The 25,510-nt window shown below is 21.9% G+C and overlaps 11 protein-coding genes across 11 annotated transcripts; 3 read left to right on the forward strand and 8 right to left on the reverse strand.

Annotated features, from left to right (window-relative positions):
- Positions 1-459: 459 nt before the first annotated feature.
- SRAE_2000351000 (Periodic tryptophan protein 1 homolog) lies at positions 460-1,890 on the reverse strand (the record flags this gene model as incomplete). Its single annotated transcript, XM_024654711.1, has 1 exon — positions 460-1,890. The coding sequence occupies one exon, from the start codon at positions 1,888-1,890 to the stop codon at positions 460-462; it is 1,431 nt and encodes a 476-aa protein (XP_024508055.1).
- Positions 1,891-3,761: 1,871 nt separating this feature from the next.
- Positions 3,762-4,862, forward strand: SRAE_2000351100 (Glycoprotein-N-acetylgalactosamine 3-beta-galactosyltransferase 1; the record flags this gene model as incomplete). The annotated part of the gene is made up of 2 exons (XM_024654712.1): positions 3,762-3,912; positions 3,961-4,862. The coding sequence occupies 2 exons, from the start codon at positions 3,762-3,764 to the stop codon at positions 4,860-4,862; spliced, it is 1,053 nt and encodes a 350-aa protein (XP_024508056.1).
- Positions 4,863-5,153: 291 nt separating this feature from the next.
- SRAE_2000351200 (Lipase EstA/Esterase EstB family-containing protein) lies at positions 5,154-6,066 on the reverse strand (the record flags this gene model as incomplete). Its single annotated transcript, XM_024654713.1, has 2 exons — positions 5,154-5,360; positions 5,413-6,066. 2 exons carry the CDS (start codon positions 6,064-6,066, stop codon positions 5,154-5,156), a joined length of 861 nt encoding a protein of 286 aa, XP_024508057.1.
- Positions 6,067-6,722: 656 nt separating this feature from the next.
- Positions 6,723-7,632, reverse strand: SRAE_2000351300 (Lipase EstA/Esterase EstB family-containing protein; the record flags this gene model as incomplete). The annotated part of the gene is made up of 2 exons (XM_024654714.1): positions 6,723-6,938; positions 6,979-7,632. The coding sequence occupies 2 exons, from the start codon at positions 7,630-7,632 to the stop codon at positions 6,723-6,725; spliced, it is 870 nt and encodes a 289-aa protein (XP_024508058.1).
- A 317-nt stretch (positions 7,633-7,949) lies between these two features.
- SRAE_2000351400 (Lipase EstA/Esterase EstB family-containing protein) lies at positions 7,950-8,787 on the reverse strand (the record flags this gene model as incomplete). The annotated part of the gene is made up of 2 exons (XM_024654715.1): positions 7,950-8,192; positions 8,251-8,787. The coding sequence occupies 2 exons, from the start codon at positions 8,785-8,787 to the stop codon at positions 7,950-7,952; spliced, it is 780 nt and encodes a 259-aa protein (XP_024508059.1).
- A 1,390-nt stretch (positions 8,788-10,177) lies between these two features.
- SRAE_2000351500 (Hypothetical protein) lies at positions 10,178-10,781 on the reverse strand (the record flags this gene model as incomplete). The annotated part of the gene is made up of 2 exons (XM_024654716.1): positions 10,178-10,703; positions 10,753-10,781. 2 exons carry the CDS (start codon positions 10,779-10,781, stop codon positions 10,178-10,180), a joined length of 555 nt encoding a protein of 184 aa, XP_024508060.1.
- Positions 10,782-13,601: 2,820 nt separating this feature from the next.
- On the forward strand, positions 13,602-13,916 carry SRAE_2000351600 (Hypothetical protein; the record flags this gene model as incomplete). Its single annotated transcript, XM_024654717.1, has 1 exon — positions 13,602-13,916. One exon carries the CDS (start codon positions 13,602-13,604, stop codon positions 13,914-13,916), a length of 315 nt encoding a protein of 104 aa, XP_024508061.1.
- Positions 13,917-15,076: 1,160 nt separating this feature from the next.
- SRAE_2000351700 (Cytosolic fatty-acid binding domain and Calycin-like domain and Calycin domain-containing protein) lies at positions 15,077-15,622 on the reverse strand (the record flags this gene model as incomplete). The annotated part of the gene is made up of 2 exons (XM_024654719.1): positions 15,077-15,127; positions 15,176-15,622. The coding sequence occupies 2 exons, from the start codon at positions 15,620-15,622 to the stop codon at positions 15,077-15,079; spliced, it is 498 nt and encodes a 165-aa protein (XP_024508062.1).
- A 1,772-nt stretch (positions 15,623-17,394) lies between these two features.
- SRAE_2000351800 (Hypothetical protein) lies at positions 17,395-18,487 on the forward strand (the record flags this gene model as incomplete). The annotated part of the gene is made up of 2 exons (XM_024654720.1): positions 17,395-17,631; positions 17,693-18,487. The coding sequence occupies 2 exons, from the start codon at positions 17,395-17,397 to the stop codon at positions 18,485-18,487; spliced, it is 1,032 nt and encodes a 343-aa protein (XP_024508063.1).
- Positions 18,488-18,776: 289 nt separating this feature from the next.
- On the reverse strand, positions 18,777-20,373 carry SRAE_2000351900 (Frayed; the record flags this gene model as incomplete). The annotated part of the gene is made up of 2 exons (XM_024654721.1): positions 18,777-19,067; positions 19,117-20,373. The coding sequence occupies 2 exons, from the start codon at positions 20,371-20,373 to the stop codon at positions 18,777-18,779; spliced, it is 1,548 nt and encodes a 515-aa protein (XP_024508064.1).
- Positions 20,374-20,945: 572 nt separating this feature from the next.
- Positions 20,946-24,139, reverse strand: SRAE_2000352000 (Sorting nexin 6; the record flags this gene model as incomplete). The annotated part of the gene is made up of 8 exons (XM_024654722.1): positions 20,946-21,014; positions 21,204-21,691; positions 22,472-22,580; positions 22,647-22,739; positions 22,802-22,925; positions 23,411-23,532; positions 23,619-23,840; positions 23,882-24,139. 8 exons carry the CDS (start codon positions 24,137-24,139, stop codon positions 20,946-20,948), a joined length of 1,485 nt encoding a protein of 494 aa, XP_024508065.1.
- Positions 24,140-25,510: the final 1,371 nt, after the last annotated feature.

The raw sequence follows: 25,510 nt of genomic DNA on the forward strand, positions 1-25,510 counted from the left end.
TTTAAAATTTGTATTAAAAAAAAAACTATAGCAACTAAATTTTATATCATATAAAATTTAAACAAATATAATGTGTTTATTCAAATTTCTAATAAATAAATGATTTCGTAAATACAAATTAAATGTAATTTCTCTTCTATTAATTTAATGATATACAAGTGATAAAAATTAAATGCCATTTACTTCTTAATGGAAAAATTTCTAAAATGTCTCTTTTTTCTAATGAGAATATAATAGAACTTTAAAATATGTTATGATTATTGCTTTAGTTAATGAATATAAATAGACGTAAATAAATTAATATTTATATTATTAAACAAAATTAATAAAATATATTTAAAAATGATAAAAATTATGTGCTATTATTTATAATTTTAAACAAATATTGTTTTAAATTTTTATTAAACAACAATATTAAATACAACATATTTACATTTACTAAATATCAATAACAAAAATTTAAGAAAAAGCTTCAACAATTTCGCTAAAAGTAGACAAATCACAGAATTGTAAACGTTCACCTTCATTTCCAGCAAACACAACAATATTTGGATTTTCAGGACAAAAATCAGCACTAAAAACAGTTCCAACAAGTGATTTAACTTCATAAACTTTTGTTAAAACACCATCATTATTGGCTTTCCATATCATCACATTTCCCTCACCAGCTGACAAAACCATTCCACCTATTTTCCTAGAGCATAATACAACATTAGTAGATGCTTCATGAGACTTTATAACACTTTGATATTTTCCTTTTTTTCTACTGTCAAATGTATAAATAAAACCTTGTGTTGAAGATGCATAAAAAATAAATGGATTTTGTCTATCCCAATCTAATGATTCTAATGTATTATCCTCATCAATAGTAAAATTAATAGCTTCCTCTCCTGTCATATCAGTTGAACAGTTGATTGCATAAATATTATTTGTTGCTGTAGCTACTAATAAAATACTAACTTCTAAAGGATGCCATAAAACAAATTGAATTTCTTCTTTAAAGAAATCATACAAAGTTCCAACACTCTCACTTGTAATATCCCACAAGATAACTCGTTTATCAATAGATCCTGAAGCCAAAATATGTGGCATATTTTGATTCCATGATAAAGTTGTAACAGCATCAACATGAGTTGAGTTGTAATTATCTTTTGATTTTCTTTGTTTCTTACTTAATTCTTTTCCTAATGTTATTATTGGTCCAGCAGAATTAATCATATTTACATCCCATAATTCTATAACTGGCTCATAAAATCCAATTGCTACTAATGTAAAATGTCCATCTTTTTCACTTGCTTCTGGATGAACATATTTAATTACCAATGGACATTTATGAAGAAAATTACTTGTTCTAACATAATTATGAAATGTTATATGATTAAAATTAGTATATACTACTTCAGAATCATCAAGATCATTTATTACATAAGCAACAATGTTTTCATTTTCACGAACTTCAAGATCTGCCAAATCTTCGGGATCCTCTTCTTCTGGATTTGTTAAATAAGGGTCATCTTCTTTAAATTTTGATACTCCTGTAATTAAAAGTGGTGCCTCAACTTTGTCATAATCATCTAATTTATATTTTTCAGCTGTTTTTTCATCTTCTGCATCAACATCACCCTTCTTCGTACTTACTTCACCATCAGTCATTTCACAATCCATTTTTTCATCATTTTTTGTATCATTATCATCTAATTCACCATCTGATTCCTCCTTCAAACCTTTATTAAGAACTAAATTTTTCATCTCACTTGCAGAAAGTTTCACAATAATTGGTTTTTCTTCAACAAATGAACGAGGAATAAAGACAATTGAGGAACAAAATCCTTTCATTTCAGGTACTAGATCCATCTCAGAACCAGGAACATACTCGTGGACCTCAGTCATTTTCTAATTTAATAAAAACAAATATAAACAGAAAAAATAAATAGTTAAAATTTAATAAATTTATTTAAATATATATTTAAATATTTTTCCAATTAAAAATGAAAGTCGCTTTAAGACAAGAAATTATTTCAAAATTAGGGGACACATTATATTTATGAAGAGTATATTTTTTCTGCTCAGGATTTAATTTTTAGGGGACCGTGATTATAATATTTGATAAAAAAAATTATGACTATCTAATATGTTAAATAAAAAATAAAATAAAAAATTTTAAACTGCATTTTTTTATAATATTTTGATATTAAAAAGTTATATAATTATAACTCTAGACTTAATGGACTTCTTTATGAAAATCTGTAAAGAGTAATTGCAGCAATTTAAAAAATTACAATTCTTTGTCAAAAAAATAAATCTCACTTTTGTTTTTATTTATAAAATTTTAAAATTTATAAGAATGGATATTATATAAACTTATTTATATCATATATAATTACATTAAAAAAATAAATATATTGTTATAAATCAACTTCTTTCTGTTATGATAATAATAAACAATTATTTGTCTTCAATTTCATGATCGTATAATTGCTTTACTTGAAATATGTAAAAGCATGGTACAATAATTATTTTAGTAAATTTTCGTTCTTCATTATATCTCTTTCTATAATAAGGATAAAAAAGCAGTTTTTGGGATATAAAAAATGATGATAATGAATTAAATTCGCAAAAAATACCAAGTACCATGTCTTAAAAACTGTTAAAATTTTGAAAACATTTTTAACATGAACTATATCTTAAAAAATAAAAGAAGTCAAGCGCATCCAATTTCATGCTTCTAGAAGCTTATTTATTTGAGTTATGACTTCTATACTTGAAACTTTTTAAAGTTATATTTTACATTATATTTTCAATTCAAAAAGTCAAATAAAAAACAGAATGGACTTAAAAAAATTACCGCAAAAATTTAATTAAAAAAAGTCATTTTTAATTGTATAAAGGAAATTGAATTTTACTAAAAAAAAAATAATCCATGCTTTCGCTTCTAACTTTTATTCATTATAACTGTTAATGTTTTGTTTTGAATATGCCTATGATTATATTAGAAATTTATATTTTTTCAACGGTTTTCAGATGCATGTATTTTTAAATCAAAATTGTAAAAAAAATTATTTTTTAATGTGTAAATTTTAAATATTAACCTTTTAAAAGTTTAAAAAAGAGAAAACTTAATATGAAATAAATTTATGAGACATTTATCATAAAAGTATCAATTTGTTAGTTTTCTTGAATATTATTTTTTTTACTATACAAAAAATTATCTTTGTAAGGTAATTCAAATACTACTGATAATTTTTTGATACTTATACTACAAAATTAATTACTTTTTAATTTAGTAAAATTTTACATTAAAAAGTTTGGTAAAATTAATGGTTAGCATTAATTTACAAAACCTTGAAAATTGATAATTATTTTTATTGCATTCAAATTTTTTTATCCATTTTTTAACATCTAATAATTTATGGAGTTTTAAGAATTAATTAAATAAATTTTATAACTTGAACATAAGTTTTATCAATCATTTATTGAAAATTTTTAAAATACTTTTTTTAAATTTATTAAGAAAAGAAGTAAAAAAAAATATTTATTATTATTATAGTATTTTTAATAAAGTATTTAATTACATCTTCCTTTTGATATTATTTCTTGATTTTTAATATAACTATTCAAAGTAAAACAAATTGGTGTCGGATTGATAAAATTCTACTAAAAAAAAAGTTTGTACATGTTTTTTAAATTATTTGGGATATTTGTTTTTATTCAGCCTCTTAAAATATATTTTTAAAAATGGTTTTGTTCTTTTTATATTCATCATGATTGCTCTTTTTTTTTTTCCTAAACGATATATAATAATTTTATTTTTAATTTCTATACTTTTTTATGGAACATTATGTAAAGGTTTTAAAAAAAAGGATAAATTATTTTTAAAAAAAGAAGTTTATTTTTCTAATGCAACAAATCGAGGTATATTATAATTAACTATAATAGTTTTATTTATTTATTTATTTTTAGTTCACAATGAAGTTGTTAATATTATGAAAAAAAAAGTAAGAATATTTTGTGTTATTTTAGCTGGTTATAAACATAAAAAATCAAGAATTATTCCTCAATTAAAAACTTGGGTTAAAAGATGTGATGGTTATATTTATGCAACTGGTGTGGCAGACAAAAGTATTAATTCAATACGAGCATTTAGTAAAGATTCATATGAATATTCTTATGCTAAAGTTAGGAATGGATTAAAATATGTATATAAAAAATTTAAAGGACAATATGATTTTATATTAAAGTCTGATTCAGATGCTTATATAATTATGGAAAATCTTAGAATGTATCTACATAATCGTAATCCGGATGAACATTTATATTCAGGATATCAAATGTATACTCATACATCGAAAATTAATCCTAAATTTCCTTTAAATCAAGGTGGTGTTGGTTATGTATTAAGTAGAAGAACTGTAAAAGATTTAGTTGAAAAAGGATTTAAGAATGGGAGAATTTGTTTAAAAAGAAATGATGGATTTGAGGATGTTGAAATTGCAAGATGTTTAAAAAATATGAAAATTTATCCTAATGATGCAAGAGATTATAAAAATAGGGAATTATTTTTTCCAACAGATCCTGTTTATGTTGTTGGAGTTCATAAAAATATGCCTGCACATCCATATTACAGATCATGGAGTGTTCATATGTATGAATCAAAAGTACCAATGAGTGACTTTCCAATTGGTTTTCATTGGGTTAGTAATGGAATGATGGAAGCATTAGAATATCTTTTATATAATGTTAATGTTGCTGGCTTACAAAATAAATTTTTTTCTTTAAATGATGATGATGATGAGATATACAAAAACAAAATAAAATATAGTTCCGAATTTTTAAGTATATTTTCGGAGAATTATTTTAAATAATTTATTTATAATCTTATATTATAACACTGGTCAAAATATAATAAACATGTTATTTTCATTTTATTTTGTTTTTTTTTTATTCATAATTTATTGTTCATGGTATATAACGAGAAAAAAAAATAACAGTGATTTTGTTAATATATTTATTTGAGGTCAATTGTTTATTAAAAACCTGTTTAATAACGTGTCTACAAAGTTGAATACCATAATATTTTTTTTTGTACAATTTTATCAAATATTTTTGATAAACTAATATATACAGATATAAAAATGAAAGTTGTACTTTGATATTTAATTAAATAATTTAAACATTACACTCAATGATGCTGGTAGTATAGTAGCATGATTATTTCCATTTAACCGTATATTTCTTGTAGCTCCAGTTATTGCAGAACACTTTTTTCCACAACAATTTTGGCCAACTAAACCATCTGTTTCACTATAAATTGCATAAGAATTTGCCCCTTCATAACGATAATTTTTGTTATTCAAGTTTTTCTAAAATTAAAAAAAAAAGATAATAAAATTAAAAATATTTTTTTTTACTTACAATAAATTTTGAATTACATGCAAAACCATTGTTTTTATTACAAAATGTTGCTGAACTAAAAATATTTGAACAAGTTTCAAATCCATTTGCAACTCCTGCAATTGATACATAATTTTCAACTAAATCTGTTATAGGATCTCCTAAATGAAAATGTGTATCAACACATTTTCCTCCTAATATTGCTTTTCTAGTTAATGGACTACCCATACTATACCCAACAACATTAACTTTTCTTTTAGTATATTTATGGACAACTATTATAAATTGTCTTATATTATGAATATCACTACATCTAAGAACAACTCCTGTAAGTGGTGTTCTTCCATCATCATAATATGACATACCATAAAGTTCACCACTTTTATATCCATGTTTTGTAAAAAATGTTCGTGCTTGATTAAAAGTATCAGCTTTTCTAGTTGCACCATGTATAAAAATTATTGGATTATGTCTTATTTTATCATTATGTTTATGTTTACCACCAAAACTTCCACCTTTACCAAGATCAAGTCTTTCAAATTTTGATAATATTTTATTATCATATACTCCTTTAACAAATTGTCGAAAATTATTAGTAAATTCTGAATATATTAAAGTAGCATGTAAAAGTAATATTACATTTAAAAGATTAAATAATTTAACAGAAAATACCATAATTATATAATGGTCCATATAAACATCTTATTTCCTTTTTATAAGCATCATTCTTAAGGTCGTAATAAACTTGTTTTATTTTTAATAGTTTATTAACTTGTTATACATAACCTTTTAAACATATATACTTTTAAATTTTAATATGTAAAATAGTTAAACTATTGAAATCATTTATCATTTCTTACAGCTTATGACTTAATTAACTATTTTATATAACCAGTATCATTTTTAATATAATATATCACACAGTTCTAATGTTTCATAAAAAGTAGAAAAAAAAAGTATTTTTAATCTCCCTTTCTATAAAAAATTTATCAAAAATTTGATATCTAAAATTATAATATTATTTACCGCTGTGTTATAAAAAAAATATATTTATAATATAATAAAAGTATAAAATTACATATCTGTAAATAAGTTACAGTTAAATATAACTAAATTAATTTCCATATTATAAAAAATTTATCATATTGAAAAATAATATTACATAAATCATTATTTTTAAGAATATAAAATTTTTTTTTTATTTATTTTAATGAAATAATATATTTATAAATTTTTAAACCAAACAAAAATTACAGACAAATTAATAGATATATATATATTCATGAATATAAAAGTAACTTTGTACAAATTTTTTACAAAAAAAAACATTATTAGATTGTATTATCAAGTAGATTAAAAATTTGTGGAATTGCATCAGAAATACTTGTTAAATGATTTGAGCTTTGAAGTAAGATATTTTTTGTGGCATTCTTTAATTCAGAACAATTTTTTCCACAACAGTTTTTTCCAGATGTTAAATCACTTTCACTAATAAATGAATATGTTGTTAATCCTTCATAACTTGTAGTTTCATTATTTATATCAATCTATAAAATAAAATAAATATAATAAAAATTATGATCTTACAATAAATTTAGATAAACAATAAAAACCATTATTTGGATTACAATATGGAATAAAAAAATGTAAGAAATTACAACTTTCAACACCATAATTTGCTCCAGAAATTGTAACAAAACTATTAACTAAATTAGTTATATTAGATCCTAAAATTTCATTAGTATCAACACAAGATCCACCAAGAATAGCTTTTCTAACAAAAGGTGATCCCAATGAATATGTTACAATATCAACTGTCTGGTTTGTATATTTATTTACAATTTCAATAAATAGTCTAATTTGTTTAACAATACTACAATGTAATCTAAAGAATGGTAATAATGTCCATCCACCATCACCATATGAAGTTGAGTATAACTCAGAAGAATTATACCCATGAATCATAAAATAATTTTTTGCTCCAGCAAACATGTATGAACGCAATTGTGCACCAGGTATAAAAATAACAGGTCTTTTTCTTAATATATCATTATCACTACTTTTTCCACCAAAACTACCCCAGTTACCCCATCCTAAATCAATTCTTTCCATCTGAATTCTTACACTAACATTATAATTTTTTTCAATAAAATTATTAAAATGGCTGGTAAATTCTTGAACAGAGTCATGTCCAAATAATATTAATAAAAAGATAACAAAAATAAAATATTTAGATGGCATTTAAAAATAATTTAAAATAATTTATATTATCAATTTTTATACTATTATTTGTCGAGTCATACTATATGTATTTAATCTTCTAAACCTGTCAAGTATTAAGCTTACATCAACATAAACTTTTTAATACTATATTTTATAATTCGCTTTATGTAGAAACAACCAATTTTATGAAATATAAGCTTATAATATTACACCATTTGATACAATATATTTCTTGTTACAATCAAAATACATAATAATATAAATGAATAAAAAGAGTTCACTTTTCACAAAAACTTTTATTCACTTATAACAAAAAAAAACATAAGCACACATTTTTACAAGATAAATGAACTGTTCTCTTTTTCATCAATATTCGTAAATAATTTATATTGCAAATCCAGACTATTGAAAACTATCGTTCCATGATCATTAAAATTTCTTTTATGAGTCATGTTAGCATGATTTAATTCGGGACAAATATTACCACAACAATCTTTACCAATTAAATAATCTTGATCACTATAAATAGCATGAGTATTAGTACCTTCAAATTTTTCTGGTTGACTATTTAAATCATTCTATAATTTAAAAAATATATATATATTAAGAAATCAAAAAAAAAGTAAATTATCTTACCAAAAATCTTGATTTGCAATGCATTCCATTAACTAAATTACAAGATGGATAAACTTCTTCCAAAAAATTACAAGATTCCAGTCCATATGCTACACCAGCAAGAGCAATATATGTATCAACAAGATGAGTTATTGGTTCTCCAAGATCTTCACCAGTATCAACACATTTTCCTCCTAATATTGCTTTTCTTGTTATTGGAGTTCCCATAGAATATCCTAATACATTTACTGTACTATTAGTATATTCAGAAACAACTTTAATAAAATCTCTAATTTTAATAACATCTTCACAATTCATAGTTTTATAACCAAAAGTTGTTAAACCACCATCACCATAAGTTGTAGCATATAATTCTCCAGATTTATAACCTCTATCCATAAAATATTTTCTACTTTGAAGGAAAAATCCTGCTCTTATCGTTGTTCCATGAATAAAAATAGCAGGTTTGTTGATAGTTCTCTCGAAATCATTATCCTTACCTCCAAATGATCCTATCATACCTAATCCCATATCTCGTCTCTCAAGTAAATCAACCATCTTCTCATTATAATTTTTTAAAATAAAATCACGGAAATGTGGTGTAAATTCACCCTCCAATATATTTATAAATAATAAAAAAACAAAAAAAAATAGAATCATATCTCTCGTTAGGTACATTGTAGTAAATATTTTCATTAAAAATTATAGTTAAACTTTATTGTTAAAAATATTAAACCAGATAAGTAATTATATAGTGATATAAAATATTGTTAGCTAGTTTTATTGTAAATAATTAAATGTTTGCACTCTAAAATATTCTTTGCAAAATTAAAGGATCTTTTATTAAATATATTTTAATAATAAATATATATAAATATATTATTGAAGTTAAAATAAACATTTTACAAGATATTTGTTAATAAAATATTAAACGTTTTTATACAATAGTTCTTTTGTAGTAATATTTTATTAATATGGTCTTTTAAAAATATATATAATATTGAAATAATAACTACGAAAAGTATTTAAAAACAAAATTTTTACAATTTTAAAATAATTAATAGTCAACTGAAATAATAATAAATATATGTAAATAAGATAAAGAAAATTTTTAAAACTACTTTTAAAATAAATTATTTTAAATAGATTTAATTTATTAAAAAAAAAATTATCTCCCTATATTTTTAAAAAATAAAAAAAACTACCAATTAAAGGTGATAAAAAAAAGTTCAGTTATATATTTATCTATTTATAGTATTTTTAAAAATGTTACACGCAACAAATGTGATATCCGGTGAGACTTATATGAATCAAATATTTTTTTTATGATAAATTAATTTTGTCTATCTACTGACAAGGTTAAAAAAAAGAGTTGAATACACATTATTTTTAATTTAAAAAAAAATCATGAATTTATATAAAAATTGATGATACTAAAATTTTTATGACAATAAACCCAATTTATAAAAAAAGAAAAATCATAATATGTAAAAGTTCAATTTAAGAAATTATAATAATCATTGACACTTCAATTATTAAATAGTAACAAATAAATATTTTTTTTTCTAGAAAAAAAAAGTTTGGTTTAATATTGTTGTTTTTTTGTTAACCATAAAAAAAAATTCATTTAAAAGTCAAAATAAATCTATGACTAAGAATTTGAAAAGAAAAAAAAAACTTTTCACTATACTTTTAATGGGTCAACAATTTATATGCAATAAGAAACGTGTAACATTTGTTTGCAGTAATTCTATTGAGAATAATGATTATATGAATAAAAGTTATCCATTCAACTATAAATAGTGAATATTAGTTATATGGTAAATATTTTTTAATGATATATTCAGGTTATTGTGCTATTAGTATGGCTTAATTTTATAAATCAACTCATAATATACAGACTAAGCATAATATAAATACATAAAATATCAATGAATTATACTAGAAATTAATTGGTTTTTGTCTTAGATGATCCAAATAGAATGGCAGAACGAGCAAATGGAGCATAAGCTGGAACGTAGGTTGGTCCGGCAACTGCTACTGGTGCTGGAGCTGGTGCAAATACTCTTGGTTGAGCAATAACTGGAGCTGCATATGGAATTGGAGCTGATGCAACAACTGGAGCAGGGACTGGAGCAGCAACTGCTACTGGTGCTGGAGCTGGAGCAAATACTCTTGGTTGAGCAATAACTGGAGCAGCATATGGAATTGGAGCTGATGCAACAACTGGAGCAGCATATGGCAATGGGGCTGGTGCAACGACTGAAGAAGCATATGGTAATGGAGCTGATGCAACAACTGGAGCGGCAACTGCAACTGGTGCTGGAGCAGCAACAACTCTTGGTGCAGCAACGACTGGGGCTGCAACTGGTACAAGTGGTCTTGGCATCAAATATCTAGCACCAAAATATCCTAAAGTTGGATTAACTAATATTTGTCCATTGATATGAATTAAAAGAAATCCAAAGATAAGACTAAAAAATATAATATTATAAACAAATTTTTTTATAATTGATAACTTGCGTGATAATTGGTTTGGTAATTGAAGTCATTGTTATTGCTTATAGTAGTAGAAATATGAATTGATAAGAATTTGATAATATAAAAGTTGCAAACTCTTTCTTTATATACTAAATAATTTTATAAGTAACCAGTTATTAGGGAAAAAGTATAAAAACTTCCTACAAAATGTTTCAAGAATACCAGTTAAAATATAGTTAAAGATTATTCTTCATCCAGTTTATATAATCTTAACACATTTAAAAAGTTAAAATATTACTTTCAATGTATCAGGTATGAATGAAAAAAAAATTATCACTTTCCTCCGACTTTGATTTAATTTTTTAAGAAAAGGAAAAAGTCTATTGTCATTAAAATGGATATAAAACAATTTTTATTTTGTAAATATGTTATGGACTGGTCTTGTAAAATTAGTTCTGCAAACAAAAAACTTTTTTTGTTTAAAGGAATGTTATTTAAAATAATAATAATAATGTCTCTTTTGGAAGCTAGATAGTTAGGAACAACATTATATGTTTTAAGATGATTACTGTAAAAAATTAGTCTTTTATTTTTAAAATAAGTATTTAAAATTTGTTTTCTGTAAAAATGAATATAATTAAATTGTACTTGAATGTTAGTTATTATAAACAAGTGAATTTATTTTTTAAACAATAATTAATTTTGCATGGGAGTTAATGTATTAATAAAATTTTGAGATATCATGAATGTTTTTAGACAAAATGCCATATACTATTCAAAATTAGGATTGTTAAAGTAATTTTTGAACAGAAAAATTAATTTTATATTGTTTAATAATATAATATTAAGTCATTTTATAGATAAAAATTAACACTCCATCATTAATTATTTTATTTTATAATTTTCAAAGATATTAAGGAATATAAAAAAAAAAATTAATGACAAATTCATATTTTATCCGTCATTTTTACAAGACTTGTTAAATTTATTAAAATATCATTATTAACTTTATTTTATGATGTTATAAAATGTTTAAGAAATATTACTTTAAGTAATATGTACTATGAATAATATTTGTTACTTTGTAAAATGATAGTAAAATTGTTTTTAAAATAACATTTTATCATTAAAATCTTCCTTATCCATATTTCTTAAAGCATTTTTTGTGTTATAAAAATTATAGAATCATTGAAGCAGCATTATGAATATGTCAAATGTAAATATATTATATTAGACTACAATTACCAATGAAATTTGTCTTCTGTTAACAAGGTGTAAAAATTTAATTGTATGAAGGAGAAATTTTATATATATGAAAATAAAACATCCATTTTGGGAAATAACTTTTATATACAGTATAATTATGAATAAATTATATTTTTTTATATAATTAATAATATTATATTAATGTCATATCTTTCATATACCTTCTTTTTTAATATTTAAAATATCAATGTGGTTTTTAATAAACTTTAAAACAGATGATTTTTTTTAAATACATATTATATATTAATTTTAACTTTAATGAATGAATATATTATCAGTTATTTAGCATCTTTACCGTAAAAAGTCAATATAAAATTATTAATATTAAACATTAAAAAAATATAAAAGTTTTTGCTCCTTATTTTTTTAATATAAAATCAAATTTTAAATAATTTTAAAATTTAATTATTCTAGTAGACATAGTCTAGAATATTATTGAAAAAAATTTTTTCTATGAGTTTATAAAGTGCTATATTATTATTTTTATTGTTATAAATATTTATAATACTATTTAACATTTCTTTTCAAATTTTTATTACATAAATATAAACGTAAAAATCTGTGCTCTATTCTTGGTATTATATTTATTTCAATAATGTTTTGTAGTTAAATTTTTAATAAAAAAAAATATTTATTCACTATTGTTTTCTTAATTAACTATCATGGGGATAAGAAAGAGTTTAATAAATTTTATATGTTTATTTGATTAGCTAAAATAATTTTGTAAACTAACATGGGGTTTATTAAGGGTAAAAATTGTTTTATATTAACTTCCTTTTATTCAGTTATATTTTTGCTTTTTTCATCAAATTATTGAGAATAATTTTTTTTTAAAAAAAAAATTAACTTTAAATTTATTTATATTTATTCAAATAACGGGTTATTTTTTTTTTCTTTTATATATTCGAAAATCTTCTTATCTACGTCATAAGATTATAAAAGTATTATTTTTTTTTTTTTATATTTTTTATAAGACATTAAAATCAAGAAAAACTTCCAAAATATATTTTTAAAGAAACATTTTCCCTTAATATAATTAAAATAACATAGTAAGTTTGTTTTAATCCTTACCATAAGATGGTTGATAAAAAAAATTGGAAGAAATCTTATAGATAAAATTCATTCTATCATTAGATTGACCTCCTACTAATGATAAAAATTCTACCCCTTTGTATTATCAATTTATTTTTATTAGCTTAGTTAAAATTAAAATGCGTAGTATCTTAATTCCCTCCCATATTTGGAGAGTGTTTTTCTGGCATATAGAGATGAAGAATAACTATAATGAGGTTGCTTTAAATAGAAGTTAAAATAAACTTACATATCATTCCTTGACATCTATTTTTCTCTTTTTTGAATTTTTTATTTCCTGAACATATATATTTTTAAAAAGAGTATGGTTCCTGTTGTCAGTGATTATAAAGAAATAATAATATAAAAATTTTTTCCTTTCTATCTAATAAATGATATTAAATTTTAAAATATATACATTTCATATATAGATAGTCTTTTTTTTTTTTAAATATATTTTACATTTATATTTCCGACATTTTTACCTGAAAATAATTTTTTTTTAACATATGATATTATAATTTAAATTTTAGATTAAAAATTTTATTTTCAATATGTCAACATTTTCTTATGCTGTACAAGTTATTTTTATTTTTACTGTCCTCTTTTCTGTTTTTACAATAAATGGACCTATTGCTGCATCTCCTATTAAAGATCAATCATTGGAAATGTCAGATTATAAACCATATTTAGCTTATGCCAGAAATCCAGACTTTTTTAATAGATTATCCTTTAGACAATGGTCACCTATTGTATATGAACAATATCAAGGTCCGGAATTAATTCAAAAACGTAATAATGCTGAACTAGTTAATCATATTGTTAAAAATTTTCATGCTATTGGACGACTTGAAGATATTGGAAAATAAAAGTTTAAACATAATTGTTAAAATTTTTGATAACATACATTTTTAATAGATTACTCTACTCATCAATGATAATCAAAGATGGAATATGATACAATATACAAAAAGTTTATTTCTATAACGTTATAAATTTATTGTGATTAATTGATAATATTAGATATCCTTTTTGGTGATGATATAAGTTTGTTTTTTTTATAAATATATTTAAAAGCGGTTTATCTCATTTTGAATTATTTTTTTTTTCTCCAACAATCATTATAATTTAATAAAATTAATCTAATAATTATCTTTTTTTTTCTATTATTTTTTTAATCAAACATTTGATTATTTTTTTTGAATAAATATTTTATTATAATCTTGATATTATTAATATTAAAAATTATAATAAGGAAATAAGTAATATTTTACTTTATTAATATAAAATTTATAAAATATATATTATAAAAACATAAAAAGGTGTTTAAAATTTTATTTATTAATGGAATTTATAAGAAAAAAAAATATTATTTACCATAACTTTTTAGTGATGGGTTACCATATGGTAAGTTTTTTTTTTGTACTAGTACAAATATTTTTTTTTGGATGAAGCAATAACACAATTTAATCTAAAAAATATTTTATAAAAAAAAATATTTAAAAATACTTTTGTTAGTTGATGTATGAGCATAATTTATTTTTTAATATCAAATAAAAATTCTCTATTTAAAAATAAAGAAAACAAGATATTTACATTTGTTAAACAAAATTATTATAAAAACATTCACACAGTACTTTAAAATTAAATTCAATAAGCTCTTCTTTTAATTAATATTCAAAGTAATAAGTCTTTTTTAAAAAAAAAACAAATATTTCCTTAAATTTTTATAATAATATTACTTTTTAAAAAATAATAATAATAGTTATTATTTTAATGTTTCTTTATTGTTAAGTATTATTTATTGAAAAAATTTTTAATAATATTTTAACTTTTTTACCTAGGAAATAATGGAAAATTAAAAAAAAAAAATAATAACATATAAATATGTTTATTTAAAATTAAATTAAAATTATTAATTGATTTATCAAATTTAATTTTTTATCTATCAATATATAAAATGAAATAAAAAAAATTTTATTTTAGTTAATGGATGATAATAAAACAAAATATTTTTGTTATTTATTTTTTAATTACGTTTATAGTATCTATTTGTGGTGACACCATTGTATTCCATTTTCTAAAAAAAATAAAAAATGTTTATAATTTAAATTTTTTTTTAACTTACCATTACAAGATAATCACCATCAATTTTGTATTCATAAGTTTCTCCTTTATCATTTGGTTCCTCAAGTCTTATGTGTTTTTCAGTAATAATATCTTTATCTGGATTATAATCAAAAGTTATTTTATGTTGAGTTGAGTCAAGTCCTTCAGCTTCAAATTCCTCCCCAAGAACAATATTGTCATACTCGGTATTTTTTTTAGAAGTAAGATTTTTCATAACATACTTTCCAGAAGTTTTAGATTCTTCAAAAATTTTTGTAACTGAAGCAAGAGAGATCATCTTTCTCATAAACCATCCAAATCCTTTAGCAATAAGATATTCATCAAAATTTTCACTCTTTTCAAGTTCAAATTTTCCTATAAATTTACTAGGAATTTTTTTTTCACCAGCTGCATTATATATTACAGCTACAAAAAAAAGTACAGCAAGATAAGATGAAAATTTCATGATTAAGAGAAAGAATGATCTAAAATATTAGATATTTATAAAAGTGGCGATTTATTTGTAATAGATGCTTTTATATATCAACAGAAAAATCTAATCAATTTAAAGAGAGGGGCTGAACTTGGCATAGTAATAGAGATTGATAAGTTAAATGTTAAACGGTTAAAAATTATTTTAATAAAGAGTAATACTTTGTTTAATAATGTAATGTTAAAATATATTTATTCAATTATTTAAACTAAAAATTGTTCCATCAAATGCTGTCTTGGATAAATTTTTATTCTTAATATAATAATGATAAATTGATATTAAAATTGATTAATTTATTTAAATTGCCACACTATTTATAAATAAAAATATCTATTTGATTTTATTTTAATAATAATAAAAGATTGATTTTTATAAGAAATGGTTTAAGTCTATTTAAATTACATCTGTTTAATTGATATATTAGAAGTTTAATGTTTATTATTTTAAATAAATCAAATTTTGTTTATTGTTTATATTATAAAAAAAAAACTATAAACAAAACATATATATATTTATATTTTATTTTTATAATTTTCTTTTTTCTTTTAAATAATAATATATTATGTTAATGGAAGTTCAATTAAGTTAAATGTTAAAAGTTATTAAAATTAAATTTTACTTTGTCTTTTCTGATAGAAAAATAGAGAAAATTAAAATACTATCCAGATGATATGAAGCATTAAAATTATTTGATTACCTTATTTTATCATGTTACCGAAGCATGCAAAAGTGTAACTTATTAAAATAGCTAATACTTTATTTGTCTGACAATAATAATATTAAATAAATTGATTTATAAATAATTGAAAATAATTTTTATTTTAAAATATATTAAATGAATATTTTAATAAATTTAATCAAAATGACAATTCTTAAATTTTAACAATTACACAATTGTATGGTTGAAAAAATTTAATCAAATCATATAACCACTTTTAAATATAAAAAGTATTCTTATCTTTTTGATAAACCATATAATAATATTCTTAAATTTTTGTTAAAAATATATAATTAACCTTATATTATATTCTTATTATTTGATATATATATATAATTTATATAACTATTATAGTATGTTTTTAAATATACTTAAATTAATATAATATATATAATATAAATAATATAAAAGGTAGATAATCTTTTTCTACTTTACAAATAATAATTTTAAACAACCACTTTTAATAGACTATCACAATGCAAATATGATAATCGGCAATTTACAATTTTTAATGTCTACATACCCTATTATTATAGGTATGTATGATTACGCATCTTAATAAAAGTGTTTAGAAGCATAAATACAATTATTTTCAATTTATATGGATTAAAGGTTCATTCGACACATTAACCACTTAACAATGTTCCCTCTCTTCATATAATGAACAAAAGTTTTCCTACCAGCCTTTTGATTATGAATGAAAAGTTTAATTAAACCAATGGTACCTTGTTATTCATTAGGTTCATATTTGGCAATACCATTTATATTTATATACAATATACTAATTTTAGAGGTTGAACATTTGGTTAACTAATCTCAGAAATTTATTTTTAATAATCATTTGACAATCAAATTTGGAATCTCCTGCCAGACACTATTTTAATCATTTTATGTTTCCATTTTTTTTTTTAATCATCTAAGTATTAAATTACAAGTGGATATAATTTAAATTAAGAATAACATTTAAAAAAAAAAAGTTTTCATTTTCTTTCTTTTTTTTTATCTATTTATTATTATAATTATTAATATGATATTCACAAATATATATATTATTATATATTTGATAACATTTACAATTGTTATATTTTCTTTAAAATTACCATCACCAGCATCTATACTATATTGTACTGGATCTGAGACAAAATATTGCCCTTCACAATTTTGTTATAATGCTTTATCATTATTTAATCAAAAGTATACACAAGGATGTGCCAAAAAAGATGAATGTACTCAAACTGGATGTACTATAAAAGAAAACAATAAGGTAATTAAATAATATTATTATATATTAATAATAATAATTTATTAATTTTTATTATTTTAAGTTTATTTGTTGTTGTTCCACAGACAATTGTAATAATTTAAAGATGTCAACTCTTAAAATATACTTTCAAGATTACATGTCATATGAAGAAAATAATTTAGAGTATTTCTCTAGAACTATACGTTCAAAACCTCATTTAATTGAAGATGATGAAATGATAGATGATAAATTGGAAATTAAAGATAAAAAAACATCTGACATCATTGAGGATGAGAAATTACTACTTAAAAATGATGCCGTCATCCATAAAATTAAAGATCATTATTTTAAAAATATAGAAATAAATGAAGGTAGTGGATTAGAGGATACTATTGAAAATGTTAAATCATCAAATAATAAGGATATTTTAAAAAAAATAAAGACAACTGCTGTCATTGATGATAAAGACAAAAGTGTTACTGAGGCATTGATTAATAAAAATACTTTTAATAAAGAAACCTCAGTTGATGATATAAATAAAATATCAGAGAATGAAAATGATAACAAAACTATTTCAAATCGTTTTATTACTATGATAGCAAATTCTAAAAGAAGTGTTGCTACTGTTCGTGAATTAATAAAACCATATCCATGGTACTTTGTTACAGCTGGAGGTTTTATTTTATCTCTTATCACTATCATTTCAGTTTATATGATAATTAAAAAAGTCAAGCAACGTGATAGTCACGAAGTAATCAGTCAACATAGCGATGATAATGAATTAGAATTTATTGATATAACAACAAAGAAAAATGAAAGACAAATTTTAAAAGAAATTAAAGATGAGGAAAATATTGAATTAATAAACAAAGAATGATAATAATAATAATTAACAGTAAAAATTATGTATTGTAGTATTTTATTTATATTTAATAATTTCATTTTATATTTATAAATAAAGTTATAATTTCATTTTTTTTTTTTAAAAATATGACAATAAAATATATTTATTCACAAATGAAAAGAAGCATTTTCCAAGCGTTTAAATAGTATATAAGCAACAATATTGTTTTTCTTCTATAAATAAAAAAATATAAAAATTTTGTAATAAAGACACAATTTTTCGCAACAAATATCATTTCTTACAAAAATTATCTGTGATGTCTTCAATTATCAACAAGAGATATTTGTGCAAAGCCAGTTAACGATTTCTCATCAGGAATTTCATTTGCTGAAACACCTGAATTTAAGGCAAATGTTACTTGGCGTCGATCCTCACCAGCAAGGGTGGAATCAATCAATTTTTGTAAATTTGCCGCTATTATAACCATATCTTGTCCATTTATTAATTCAGCTCCTACCAGTTCATGAGAAATTCCTTCTACTGTATCAACATTTGGGGTGTAATCAAATTTTATATCATTTAATTCACGTTGTTGATTACGTATACGTAAGACCTAAAATTGATAATACTATAAAACTTTTTTTTTTTATTATAAAACATACCAAATTAATTGTATTTTCATCACTTTCACCCTCGTATTCATCTTCATCTTTATTCTCAGATTGATTACCCTTTGCTTCCTCATTTTCATTTCCTTCAACATCAGGTTCAAAGTTCCAAACACCATCTTTATCTTTTTTCAGCCTTCCACTAGCAACACGTTTAACACCTTCTTCATGTTTATTTGGTATAGTAGGTAATTGAACTTGACTTAAATTTTCAATTAATGTGTTTACAAGATATTTTTTATCTTTAGCTTTTTTAAAAAATGAATATTTTAGTAGTTCAGTGGCAGTGGGACGCTTTGAAGGATCTCTTTGTAAACAATCTTTAATCATTGTTCTAAAGCTTTTTCCATATTGTTTATATTGATCTTTTCTTTCAGCATTTGTATCTAATGATGGAGGATCATTTTGTAATGTTAACATTAACACTTTCATTGGTGGATATTTATGATATGGAGCTGTACCAGTAGCTAATTCTATAGCTAAAATTCCAAATGACCATATATCAGCTTTAAAATCATATCCAGATACTTGTTCCATAACTTCAGGTGCCATCCAACATGGCGTACCAACAAATGTGTGTCTTAATTTTTGCCTCGACATATCACCATTATTTGATGCAATAAGACCAGAAACACCAAAATCTGCCAACTGAACAGATCCATCTTCTGCTATAAGACAATTACCAGCTTTAATATCACGATGAATATGCCCAGTATTATGAAAATATTCAAGACCTTTAAGAACTTCTTTCAAAACTGTTGCAATTGTACTTTCATCTAAAACACCCATCATAGCTTGTTCTTTACCAATAGCTTTAATACGTCTCTTAAGAATATCTAACATTGATCCACCACCTAAAAGTTTCATAACAACCCATAATTCTTCATCAATAACGAAAGACTTGTAGTAGTTGACAACATTAGGATGATGACATTGAGACATAGCTTGAATTTCATGATACAATTCATCAACAGATGTTGAACATTTTTCAAGATTAATACATTTAATAGCACAAAATTCATTCCTAGTTTTACATTTAGCTTTATAAACTGTAGCTGTTGCTCCAACACCAATAGGTTCTAATAATTCATAGTCTTCTTTTCTACTAGGCCATCCATCTCCAGTTAGTAATGAAGCATTAAGATTACTTGTTGGTGAAATAGTATTGACTCCAGTACCACTACCAGCTATATTTCCAGAAATATTTGATTGATTGGTTACGGTGTTTGGGTTCTGAGAATCACTATTCATGGTTTACTATAAAAATATAACTTATGAAAATTTATCATAATAACAAAATAAATACAAAGAATCGATGGAACGTTATATTATTTTTCAATTAGAGGAAGAAAGGGTCAACATAAAAATAATTTTTTGAAAGATATTACACGATATATAATCGGTTTTATAAAATAAAATATTAGTAAACAATAATTTAAGTTTCTTTTTCTAAGAAATAAATTTGTTAATAAACTGTAAAATAATAATATTAGTAACAATAGTATAAAAATAAATAATCAAAAAAAGTGAAATGTTAAAACCATTTTGTGCCAAAACTTTATATCATTTCTGGTTTTTATAATTATAATATTATCAGCAATTTAAAAAAGAAAAATTTGATCAGCCAAGAATTTTCTTATCAAATATTGTTTGATTGTAAAATATTTTATTAATAAAATAGACACCTGACTAATTTTTCTTGAAAATTTGGCATGATTTCTATTAATAAATATATATAGTTTATAATCACATTATATAGCTACATAATACAAATAATATATTTGATTGAAAAATATTGTTCTGGTATAACAAAATGTTCATTTCTAGACATTTATAGTGCTAGCATCATCCTTTAGGCTGGTTAATGCTGTTTGAAGAAGTGTTAGTTGACTCTAAAAATAATAAAATATAGTAAAATTTTCTGTCATACTCCATATGGTAACAATTAAAATCCTAATTAATTCATAATGTTATATTATTGAAAACTACTATCAAATAAAAATATTTTTTTTAAACTTTCGGAGAATTAATTTTTGAACAGAATAATATTATAAAAATATCCATAATTGATTATAACTTACCTTAGCATGTTTAATTTCTATTTCTACAAGATCACAAAGATTTTTTTTAAATGACTTCACTTTTCTTACTTTTAATTCCTGAAGTTCTTTTTTTGCTACCTCTGATAAATCTTCAAATTTTTTACAACACTCTTCCTGTTCTTTTTCAGCTCTTGCAATATCTTTATTTCTTGCTCTAGCTCTTTCGAGATTCTTATTAGCAGCTTCATAATTAGCAAGACATCTTGTACGACGATACAACAAATCTTTTGCTGCCTGTGTTTCTCTACAAAAATATCTTAATGTATCAGCTTCTTTTAATTCCTCATCTGTAGCAACTCTTGACTCGATTTTTTTTAATTTTTCCAATGTGTCAGCAAATGTTCCAATAAATTTAGTATCCCAACTATGATTAGGATTACTGACGATTGAATTAGTTGCAGCAGCACCCTCTAACAATGAAAATTTGATGATATCATTTGCAATTTTAACATATGAATCAGCGACATCTTAAAAAAAAATATAATAAAAATTTATAAATATCATAAATATGTCATTTTCCAAATATAGAAAATTTTAACTATATTACGATAACTTTTGACTATAAAAAGGTATAAGATAAAATTATATTATTGGTAAATAAAATAATAAAAACTAATTAAAAGTGACATAATAATTTAGCAGATATATACCTATAACTAATAATGTTTTAAAATAAAAAGTATCTATATTTATAGTTTCGTTATTTATCATTTACCGTGTGATCGAGAAAGAAGGAAATTTAATTTTACTTTTTATTACCAACGCCTCTATATAATATTTAAACAAATAAAAAAAAAATAAGAGGTATATTAATTGATTAAGAAGCAAAAATATAATAAACATACAATTATTCTTACATTATTTGCGTATTTTTTTTTGTCCCACCAAAGATACATATTAAAATGTTTTTACAAATAAAAAATTTTGTAATAAATCATATGATCCTTCTAGAATCATCTTCTTAAACCCACTTATAAATTTGAATAAATAAATACATTTATATACATATAAATAAACTTTTTAAAACATTTAAGTTTCTAATAACAATATCACACCAATCCTTTTATGAAAATTATGTATATATATAAATATATTCCCTCAAGTACATAATATATAATCTAGTACAAAAATTTTTTTTTTTTAAAAAAAAAGTGATTCTTAACCTTTGTTGTGATCTTCAATACATATGACTAACAATGTGAGTTTAAAAAAATAATGTACGACATTTTAATATAATAATAACTTACTTTTTCTGTAATAAGCTACACGATCGGACTTATTTACAGCCTCTTTAATATGAGTATAATATTCTACCAAAAAGTTTTTCTCTTGTTCAAAAAAATCATCAACATCTTTCTGTAGAAGATAAAAAATTTTATTTAAACATCAATCATATGACGAAGAGTCTTTTTTTAAACTCACCTGTCCAGAAAGTAATATTTCGTCAGCTGATTGAGTCATTTTTTTTAAAAATGATCCAACCATTTCTTTCTTATTTTTGTTACGAACAGATAACTAAAAATGATCAAAATATTTTACCATATATATAAAATAATTATTATTTTTATGTTACTTACATCATTTTCATATTCAAGAAAAACTTTAAAATTTTTGTCATTTCTAAATACAGGATGAGATGCTAATCGACGAAGGAACATTTCATGTGTTGCTACTGTTTTTTTAAATGTTGCTAAGTATTCTCTAAAATTATTAATGAATTAAAAATCATTTGAATTAAATTGTATTTTTTTAAATAATATCTGTCATTGTTTATTAGCTTTCTAAAAATGATATATTTTTAGTAAACATGTTATCAAACTTTGATATTCTAATTATTTCATATAGAATTTAATCTTTTTTTTTTTACCTGTAAACTTTCTCCTCAATAGTAATAAGAAAATATATATAATATTATTATATACAGGTTTCATAATATCTCAAAGGAAAATTAATAAAATCAAAAATATTTAACTATTACTACCTAAATATATATATATATATATATATATATAAAATTTAAAGTGTAATAAAGTGTATAAGAATTTTATAGGAGGAGAAGAAAAATAATATTGAAATTATTTAGTATTACTGAGGTATATATATGCAAGTAAATTAACTAACAAAAACCAAGAATAATGACGATATGTATGTTGCGTATTATAAGAATTTAATGTTATTAAACTTACTGTTCTAATTCTTGTTTCATTTTTTTAAACTCTTCTTTTGTCATAGTTGCCTGTCCTTCTCCTAACTTTTGAAGTTTCTCTCGACTTGCATCAAAGTCTGGTTTTGGTGGTGCTTGTGGAATCTATAAAATGTTATTTTATTATATCAATAATTATGGATTTTTTCATTTTATATTTAAAAAAAACATATTATGGATAATTTACTTACAATAAAACCAGCATAATCTTTATTTTCCTCAAGACAATTATGAAGCCAAATAAATTCAGAATGTTCCCTAACAACAGACATTTCAGATTTAGCAAAAATATTCCAATTTGTTCTTGTATAAATAGTATATTTAACTTTATATTTTTCAGATAAGGCATCTGATATATTAACTACCAATGAAACATCTGATTCACCATCCATTGTAAATTCTTCCGTTCGATGCTAGAAATAAAATTTGAAATTTATTAATAATAAAAATTTACATTTCTTTCATCAAAACCTTCCTCAGCATCTTTTTCATTTCCAGTTTCCTCTAAACTTAATTGAGCTGGCATTGAATCAAGTAAAAAATTTTTTTCATAATTTTCATCATTAGATATTGAAGAAATATTTTCTTTTTTAGTAGAATCATTTGAGTCATCTAAAACATCATGAAAACCATCTTCCTCATTTCCAGTACCAGAATCTAAGGGATGTTCAATACTTTTTGAAACATTCAAACTATTATCTTCAGAAATCATTTTTACTAAAAGATATATGTTATTAAATATTATTTGTACATTTAACGTAAATCACGTTCCCAATACAACTTTGATCTCAATAGTTAACTATATATTGGTTTGTCATTATAATCAATAGACACTGACAATATTGACAATGATCAAAAATAATTTTAAAAGAATATAACTTTTTAACAAAATATTCATAATTTTTTCAAAATAAACAAAAATATCTTTACCTATTTATAATTTTTAAAAGAAAAATATATTTTTAATAAAGAAAAAAAAAATAATATATGTTGTTAGGAGTGATAATTAAAAAAATTGGAAAGAAGGGAACTACAAAGAAAATGATTAGAAAAAAAGAAATTTTTTTCTTTGCCAATTCAATTAATCAATATTAAGTAAAAAAATTAATGTATATTTAGAAAAAAAAAGTAATATTCTCTATTAAAAATTAGTGCAAATAAATAAACACCAAGAATCCCTATAAATATTTTCAATACTTATCATTGCTTTGGAGAAATGAGTATTCATGGTTTTTTTTTAACCTATTTTCTACAAATCTTTAATTTTCTCTTGTCAATAAGTATGTCATAGCATAAAAAATGTAAAATGTTTTTAAAAAAAAGTTTTTATTAACATAATTGTCAATGAGAACATTCCTAATATTATAAAATTTCATGATGTAAATAAATACACTACTCTGTTTCTTGAAATTATACGTCTGTGATTGGACAATACATCAACATATATAAATAGATACTTTGTTTATCTTCTATATCTTTTCTTGTAAACAAGTATATCAAAATTTTAACAATAAAGTCTTTTGTTATTATTGTTTAAAAAGTATTATTCCAAATGAAAATTGCGTTAATAACATCATTTTATGGAATATATCATGTAATATTTATTTTATAAATACAATATCATTAATATTTTTTAAAAAATGTTAGTATTTGATTCATAGTCAATTAATTATTTTAAAATTTTTAAAATATTAATATTAAAGATATTTTTATTTAAAATAACAAATATAAAAATAGATCAAAATTGGCGCAGTTGTTAAAAAACTTTTTTTATCACCCTTCCATTTAGTTAAAATTACTTATATAATATAAAAATTTTTTTATATACAAGATTATATCTTTTTAAATATTAATAAATAAATGTTAGTAACAATCTTTATTATTAAGAATTAAACTTATTAAAAAGATATTGTTATATATCTATATAAAAAAATTAGATTTTCAATAATGGCAAAGAAAATATTTTTTTTTTATAAAAACTAGCTAATAAATTTATATAATATATAAAGTTAATAATAAAAATAAAAAATAGAATATATTATATTTTATTGTTTATATAATATTTTTCTTCTGTTTATATTAA

The sequence above is a fragment of the Strongyloides ratti genome, assembly GCF_001040885.1.
Source record: "Strongyloides ratti genome assembly S_ratti_ED321, chromosome : 2".
In the NCBI taxonomy this organism is placed as follows: domain Eukaryota; kingdom Metazoa; phylum Nematoda; class Chromadorea; order Rhabditida; family Strongyloididae; genus Strongyloides; species Strongyloides ratti.